Genomic DNA, 9,344 nt, shown 5'->3' on the forward strand with positions numbered 1-9,344 from the left:
TCAAGCATGAAAAGTTTTCATCCCATGAAATAAACACATACAAACATACAATGGATACAATCGAAACAAAGATCAAAACAACAGAAGAGCCAAACAAATATCACATTCACATTACTCTACTCAACACCCAAGAACCACAACAGCAACCCATTTTCACAACCCCAATTATTTGCACACATAGAAAACTGACACATCTATAATAGCATTTCAGCACAAAAACAAATACAAAAGTCTTCTTCACTCACTGGTCACAAGCTCAACAGTCTTCCAGTGAAGCAAACCACACTATAAGTTACTGTACACCTGCAAAAGACCTTTTTAACCCTTCCCTCCCACACGTGTAAAAGTACAAACAAACTAGACTTTATTACATTGTTATCATTATTTTAATCAAAGAGAAGAGGACCCCACAAGATTCATCATCAAACACTTAAGCTCTCACCGTCCTAGGACCCTCCTTTCAATCCCACGCACCAGAAACTTTCTGAATACTTTTAAAGATCTTTTTTTTTTTTCTCTACCAACATTACAGGCGTGGAGGGGCAAAGAGAGAGAAAGGACAAGAACATAAATTCAAAGAGGGAAAAAAAGGAAAGGGAAAGAAGTGAAGGTGGGACCAGAGTTACCTAACGCGCATGCACTTCATCCATAGGGGTTCTCAACAATTAAGAGAAAAAAGGGAAGCCTTATTTTACAGCACAGCAGCCCACCACTACCATTCCCATGCGTTTAAACCTTTGTGTGACTTTTTGTTTATCTTTAATACGCCCAAAAGCTAAAAGATAATCATTTCTGGTCAACAAGCAAAACCCCATTTTTTGTATCACCCTCAGCGTGCAATATAATCCCAATACTTGCCTCCTTTATTGGCCCATTATATACAGCTCTGTAGAGATAAATAGAGAAAGGAAAAGATAGGGAGGACCCCACCAGGGGAACAAAGCTACTCCAAGTCGTTTCAAATTCATCAATCATTCAAGCAAAGAATTCTTGGGCTACCCACCTTTTTCAATTCACCTTTGCTTTCTTCTACTCTTTAATATTATCAAGTATTACTAAAATGGAAGGAGGGAACCAACACACATAACTTATTAGAATCTCACTCCTAGAGTTTCGGCTTTAAGCTTGGCTATCCTCAAGTAGTCTATAGCTTCATCAATGACCAACAATGGGTCCTTGCCTTTTACTCCAGGAATTATGCTCTCAAGAACTCTCAACACTTCACGAACCTTATCCTTTTTGGACCTCATGTTTCCCAAAGTACACTCGGATCCCTCTACTCCAGTCTGGCCATCAGCATAGCTTGATTTTGCATCATTGTCATATCCATGAGATCCATCCAAGTTTATTGAACTGGCAGTGTACGATGGAGATGATTTATTATAACCACCATCAAGGACTTTCTGCCTTTTCCTTGAACCATCAGAACTAGCAACATCTTCCTCAATTGGTCCTCGCTTCACATAATCCTTTTTAAGTTGCATAGGAGAGTGATCAGGACTAGTCACTTCATCATCATCCTCACCACATTCACCTGTGTCACTCTCATCCTCCTCATAGTCATCAGAGTAGAGTAAAGCATTGATTTCTTCTGTGTCTTCATGCATCTCACTCTCTTCGTTTTCGCCAGAAGCTTCATGTAAGATGTTCTTAGCAGGATCATTTCTATCCATTTGGGCAGCATGTCCCAACTTGTCCAAATCGTCATAGTTAGACGTGAGTCTTGCAGTGCCAAGACTTGGATTATGGATAGGAGGGCAACCGTAGTTATAAAAGAGCCTTGTTTGATTCTCAGACTGATCGAAAATAAGAAACCCCTTTTGACATGGCCCTGAATATTTTGCATTGGGCATAACCATTCTACTGAGACCATAATTGGTACACAGATTTGGGGTAGGAAGTAAGGCAGGAAAGTCCAAGGGCAAACATTGACGTGACCCATGGCCGTGACCTTCATCTTTCTGCTCAGTCTTCGAATTCTGCAAATGAGGATCTGCAGACCCTGGCAATGCCACCGGTGTGGAGAAGTTGCACGTGCATTGATTTGTACGTGACGGCAAACATTCCTGTTGCCTAGGTTCCAGCAACGTGCTCATACAAATCAAATCAGGCAGTTGCTGAGATGAGTTATGTGAAGAAGGCCACGAACCTTTGGCCTTAACCATCCAACCAAACAATCACCTATAGAGATAAAGAGAAAGCTAATCATTTATACATGAACTAAATCAAATAGATGTTTAAAGGATCAAGTTAGAAGAATACCTATTGATATGGATTTTCTTTCAGTATGAAATTGTGTCTTTACGAAACAAAGAAATGAAAATTAAAAACTCTAACTTCCAGCTTGGTACAATGACTTAAATTTGGAACCAATTTACGTAACAGGTTTAAGTAAATGACGAAAGTATTCGGCCTGGAGAATAGCAGCAAACAGATGAAGTTAACAAAAACTTCTCAAATATACATCAAATAGGCAATATTAACAGAGAAATCAACTTGAAACAGGTGTGTTGTACAAACCTGGCAATCCTGCAAAGGTTGAAAGCATGCAATTACTCTAACTATAATCGTTGGTCTTCCTGCAATTCCATTCAAATGTTTCAATGCCCGAAATCTTGTTTGGCTTGCTGCTTGGCACACCATAACTACTCTTGAACCTTACGAAAACCACTAAATCTAGGCGATTTAATTGGCCAAATCTAAGGAAGGAGGATAACGAACAGCTACAAAAAGTTTGAAAAGGAGCAGAAAATGCTTAATTGAGTATGAGGAACGATTGGAAGCAAGTGTCAAACAACGAACAAAGATTTATCAGACCAAGCTAGAGAGCGGGATACTAAGATTAAACACAGATAGGACTTGCACTAATGACTGGACTAAAATCAAAGGAGAGCAAAACTAACAGAAAGCTTTTATAAAAAGGAAGGTTTGAACTATCAGATATTTAGATAATCCTATAAATATCAGGAGCAAATACAAAAACGTGTTCCGATCCCATGGAAGGTAGAATAAGGGACAGCCCGACTAATGTGAAAATGAAGGTCCTGTTAAAGGATTAAATTACAGAATAACTCTGCAATATAAGTTCAGGCGCACAACTTTACGATACACATCAACTGACAAACTCAACCAAAGCATGTTGTTCTACTTCACTGCAATATTTGATATGCCACCACCAATGACTGATCTTCTATTTATATTTAACTAATATCCTGCAAATGATTTAAAAAAGATCACATTTAGAACATTAAAAGACCAAATGAAAAAAGGTAATGCAAACTCAACAACTGAAAACCGCGACAAGGACAGCAATGCTCCATTCTTGCAAGAACATGGAATAAGCAAATATATAACAAAAGTATTATATCGTACACTACATCTGACTTAAGCTTATTTCAGTCTTAAAACATTAAACTGAAAAAGCCAGCTTTTTGTTCTCTAATTCAGAAATTTATACATAGAGAACAATCTTGTCGGGTAAATATTCCTGAAAACATCTTTAGGCTCTACTTTGTTCATTTTAAACAGTTTTGCTCTTGAAAAAACTGAACCCACAAAGCAATATACATCAATAAACCAAAACCAAGAACAAAATTCATTTTCTTCTCTTTTCAAAGAAGAAGAAAGTGAATATATTTCCTGCTTTATAGTAAGTTTGCTTTTAGGTGAAAAGGAAAGAAAATAAATTTTTAACTTATATATATATAAAAAAAAGATCTCACTCAGATTAAATTTCTCGTTTTTGGTTTGTACGAATAGAGAAAACTAGGACCACCACCACACTACTTAAGCTAAACCTCGTAATTATTTTAACCACTAATAAAATAAACCAGCAGCACAATTTTCTCAAGAAACAAACAAATCAAATTCATATACCAAGAGCATGAATAATAAAAAAACTCCAAGAACATCAGATCCAAAAACAGTCAAAGTAAAAGACCCAATTTTTCCATTAAACTTTCTCCTCCTTTCACAAGAACCAAACACAATATTACTCAAAAAAATCCACAAAAATGAAAAGAAAATACATAAGATGAAAGACTTACAGGACAATACAAAAGCTGGAACGGATCAAATGAGAGAGATAGAGAGAGAGAGAGAGAGATCAGGCGCAGCAGAGATATGAACAGTATGAGAGTTGAGATGAGAGAGAGAGAGAGAGAGAGAGAGAGAGAGAGATATTGAGTGTGTAAAGAAGAAGATATGTAAAGAAATGAGTTCGATAGGGGCAGACAAGGCTATATAGACTTTTTTTTATATGACCATTTTGCCCTTGAGCATGCGTCTGGTAACAAATTATTTTATTAGATTTTTAACACTCTTATGTGAAACGTGAATAAATATATTTTTTTTTTAATTAAATCTTTTAGTCAACTGTGTCGTTGGAATTTGGAAAGTTTTTTATTTATTTTTTCAATTTAATCCCCAAAAAAATAAAAATTACGGTGAAAGTATTTAAATATGAATTTTGACTTTTTGACTGTGGTTTTGATGAGTGATGAGACGACCAACAAAACAATTGCAATTTAATCAGAACTGGAACTGGAGTTAGGCATATATATAAACCATGGTTACATTTTTGGTAATACCGACAAGAGGGGCGTGTTCAATTTTGTATATTATTCATCGAAATTGTATTTTTATTTTATTACAACAAAATCTATTTTGTTTTTTCAATCTTAAGTTATTCTATTTTTTTAGTCAAAATTAAACATAAAAAATACACTTATTATTCTATTTTCATTTTATAAAAAATTTAACTTTTTTGTAATAAGAAACTATACCGTATATGCCTAAAGATACCGAACATTGATTTTTTTTTTTTTAAATATCTCACTCAAAGATATATAAAATGCATGTCTCTCTCTCTCTCTCTCTCCTCATCTTTATTATTTTATTTTTTGACAAAATTATCTCTCAAAAATGTAATATCTAGAAACTATAGCTTGGATCAAAGTATAACTTGTAATATTATTTGATAATTAATCGAATTTATATATAGTTTTTTTTTTTTTTTGAGAATAAGAACTTCCATTAGATCAAGTTGGTACTCTTACTGACCTACAATGATTATTATTTTACACATCGAGCTAATATCAAATGGGTACTTTTATGTACTTTTATTTTCCAATCCACACCATTATTTATTAATATTCAAAAAGAACATAAATTAGATTGAAAAAACATAAATAAAATAAAAAGGTGAGGTAAAAAAATTATCAATAGTCACATCTTTATAAATGTAATATCAAATTTATAGATAACTAAATTAATATTATGGTATAAACTAAAATTTGAAAGTTGGATTGGCCAATTTTTAGCTTTAATTAAGTAAATGACTAAATTCTTTAATAGTTTATATTGGTTTCAATGATTTCTAGAAAATAAAAAATGGTCATGTTCATATATAAAGTTATTTTTCTGTACATGTATGATAATTTTCATAAATAAAATTAAAATCATATTTATATCGTTTTGGGTATCTCTATTGTTGTTTATATACTAAATTAGAGACTCAATTTCAAACAATTACAAAAAGAACCAAATATTTTTTATTGGTAGAACAAAAATGGAACTCTTACCTCAAGTTTGGTTAACAATAACCACTAATGGTGGTGAGATAATGACAAAAGATAACTTACCAAAACGCCCATGCGAATCATCTAGGAAACGATTTCCACTAACTACAACAAGGTTGAAATTATTATATTTCTTTGTGGTATGTGTTACTTTTCTTAAGTTGAAGTGACATATGGTGCTTAGTAGACTCCCAAAATAACTGTTAGGAAAGTATTGAAGCATTTTCTTTTTCATTTTACCTTTGGTTCCAATATATTTTTTAAATGGAGTTAGACTAGGAACATGAGGACACTATTGATCATTTTTTATCCTCAGAAAAAAAATATATAGTTAACAATAAACTAAAAAATAGTCTAAAATTTTGTTGCTAATCTTCCACGACGAACTAAATTCGTGAAGGGAAAGATAGAACAAATTATTAGTGTTTGTGAATGAAAGAAAAGATTATCATTTCACTTAATCAAAAAATGATACAGAGAGTGCATTTATATAGGCTGAGTTACTAGTAGAGACTAGGTTAGTAGTTACAACTATGGGTGTTCGTGGTACGGTTGGTGTGGTTTTTCTTTAATTTTTTGGATCGCACCGCATATGCGGTTTGAATAATTTTTAAAACCGCAACTCGCACCGTATAGACCTCAAACCACATAAACTGCACCACAAAAATGTGGTGTGGTGCAGTACGGTTTTGACGGTTTATATCTATCGCCAAATAATTTAACAATTAAATATTATAATTAAGAAAGATTCATAAGAAATCTCATAACCATAGAGTGTTTAACAAAATAATTAAATATACAACAAGCTAATAAACTTTAAGTAAAACAATAAAAATATAACAAACTAATAACAAATAAAAAATGTAATATAAAAGTAAATATTATTTTAATTAAGGAGAAATATCTTTAGATTGAAGTAGAATATGTGTTAGCATCCTATGAAACATTATATTTCTTTCTAGATATTGTGTATATTATATTATATTATATAAATATTTATGCATAATGTAGTAAAATTGAAAAAAAATAATATAAAAAAGTTAATATATATAATAATGCGGTACGGTGTGGTTTGAACCGCATTTATAAAATTTAAAACTGCAAACCACACTGCACCACGCGATTTGGCAAAAATACAAACCGCAACCGCACCGCGAAAGGTTCTAAACCGCAAATTGTGATGCGATGTGAGCGGTTTTATGAACACCCCTAGTTACAACTAAGTAATATGCATTCTAATACATAACAAAATAGAGTTTAAACTAATTAACTTACTAACTGATTATAACAAACTATCCTAACTGAATTCCAATACAAATTGAAAAATGAATCAATTTTTACTATTTACAAAATAGAAAATTCTATTTATAATTATTTGAAATATGAGGTCCAACCTAGCATTTAAAAAAACAAAGAGCCAAAATTATATAAAAATAAAATTTGATAGTTTTCAATTCAATGTTATCAATTGCCAAATGTATATTCGAGACACCCTTTAAAAGAAACAACATTTATTTTCATGAATTCCAATTCCTATTTGAGATCATGTTAAAGACTTTAATCTATATCTAAAACTTTTTTAAATTGGCTCTCATTCTCCTATTAAAAAATTCAAACTTTTTTATACGCACTTTTATTTGTAAATATTTTGACAAATAAAAAACAAAAGCCTTTTTCAGACTTCCAACAATTTAATATTTATTAGTTTTGTCAATTATTTTTTTTAGGCTCAAAATCATTAGAACAAAAATCATGGTATGTGAATATAAAATGTCATTGTTACTTAATTATGCTGCATCACATTTGTTACAAATAAATACAGGAGATTCATGCACTATCAAGGGTGACATGACATTTGAAAATTTGAATCCTCTAGTTGTACAATTATGGTTGTGTGATATCTTAAGAATGCTACTAAACATTACTTTAAAAAAAGTATATGTTAAATCATAGTGGTAGTTGCAAATAAGAATAATAATAATAACAAAAGTACCCCTTTCATTTAGACTAAATTCAAGGATTTGTTATTATTCATTTGTATATATATAATAAAAAAAATCTTTAAATTTTATAATTGTTTTGTTACTTAGACCATAATAGTAGCATCAATAATTCATATCAATTCATTATAATAATAATAAATTGCTTTTACGTGTCCATTTTTTATATAATGAAAAGGTCAAAAAAATTAATACAGTGATGTAATAGAGTGACGTTATGATAACAAGAACCTCCCATTCCATTTAGCTAAATGAAACCATCCAATAATACATTTTTTTTAATTCTAAATTCATTCAACCACTTGCAATGGGTGCTCCACTATTCAAAAATTTTACATTATACTATATATTTGTTATTCTATATTTTCTATATATTATTTAAATATTATATTTTTATTAATTAAAATAATATAAAAAAATGAAACGACGTAAGTGATCAGAGAAACTGAACGAGTTCCCAGCTCGACTCATCTTGATCAGTGATCAGAAAAACTGAACGACGTAAATAACAATTGATTTAGAGAAGAAACAAAAATCAAGGAATAAAAAAAATATATCATCTGGTTTGACCTAGCAGTGGAAGCCTCTTGCTTTGTACTAAAAGGTTGGGGGTTCCAATCTGAACCTAAGCCAAAAATTTGTAAATATGTATATATAGAGGTATTTGTCCCCCAAAGTGGTGGTATTGGTCTCCCAAAGTGGTGGTGCCACTGTGGAGTCTACTCCCCCTCACGAAGAGGTTTGTCACTCCTTCCTTCTGTGGGTGTTTCGATTTGTCACTCCTTCCCTCCATGGGTGTTCTTGGTTGATTGTGTCAGGTTACGAATTGTAGATTGATTATACATCATTTGTAATATGTAATGAATTTAAAAAAAAAATAGAAAAATATATAAAATTGTTTCAAGTATAGGTAAACCATGTAGAGATGGAAATGTGTTGAAGAAAAATAAAACATTGATTTAGCTCATTTAATGGAAGGATGAAACACCTTCTTTCTTCAAATTTTTAAAGTTTTAGCTATTGTACAACACTCATTAAAAATGCTCTCAAATTTATTAAATGGTGTGCAAGTAAATTAACCCTTGAGTTAAAATTAAAACCATGAAAGATAAAAATATTCTTGTCAAAATTTAACGTCAACCCTACACTTTACATTAAAAAAAATGTTTAATTTTATTAATGTAAATATAATAATATAAAATTCCACATATAAATAATTTGTGCTTTCTAAAATTCACTGAAAAGTTTAAACTTATTCTTATATTTGATTGTATGATGTTTGTTAGACTGAGTATATCACATATTTTATGACATAATCAACCTTAAATTAAATCGATCAGTTACTATTTATATTAGCAACAAAATCAGTTTAACACTCATATAATGAAATAAATTATAACACCCACTTTTAATATGATATTTCCTTTGTAATAATTTTGTTATATTAAGTTAGGTTTTGGATTAATTTATATGTTTAAGTTTTTTTATGTAAAAAAATTGATTTTTTTTATTCTACCATACATCTTTTCTTAATTCTTTAGTCTAGGATTAATAAATATTAAATATATATTCAAAATAATAATTTTTATGTATATTTATAATAAATTTATATTTTTTAATAGGGTGTACATAGAATTAGTCGCTTTCAATATAGAAAATGCATCAAATCTATAGATAATCATATTTTTCATATTAGATTAAATTTAATCATACGTATTATTTCTTTTTAAAAACTTGTAGTGAGATTGTGGAATACTGTCAAATC

The 9,344-nt window shown here is 30.8% G+C and overlaps 1 protein-coding gene across 1 annotated transcript; it reads right to left on the bottom strand.

The window, feature by feature from the left end:
• LOC133781938 (transcription factor bHLH143-like) lies at positions 1–4,201 on the bottom strand. The gene is made up of 4 exons (XM_062221047.1): positions 4,047–4,201; positions 2,521–3,212; positions 2,263–2,413; positions 1–2,181 (listed from the first exon to the last, which is right to left on the bottom strand). The coding sequence occupies exon 4, from the start codon at positions 2,163–2,165 to the stop codon at positions 1,092–1,094; it is 1,074 nt and encodes a 357-aa protein (XP_062077031.1). The 5' UTR covers positions 2,166–2,181; positions 2,263–2,413; positions 2,521–3,212; positions 4,047–4,201; the 3' UTR covers positions 1–1,091.
• Positions 4,202–9,344: the final 5,143 nt, after the last annotated feature.

The sequence above is a fragment of the Humulus lupulus genome, chromosome 6, assembly GCF_963169125.1.
Source record: "Humulus lupulus chromosome 6, drHumLupu1.1, whole genome shotgun sequence".
Classification (NCBI taxonomy): Eukaryota; Viridiplantae; Streptophyta; class Magnoliopsida; order Rosales; family Cannabaceae; genus Humulus; species Humulus lupulus.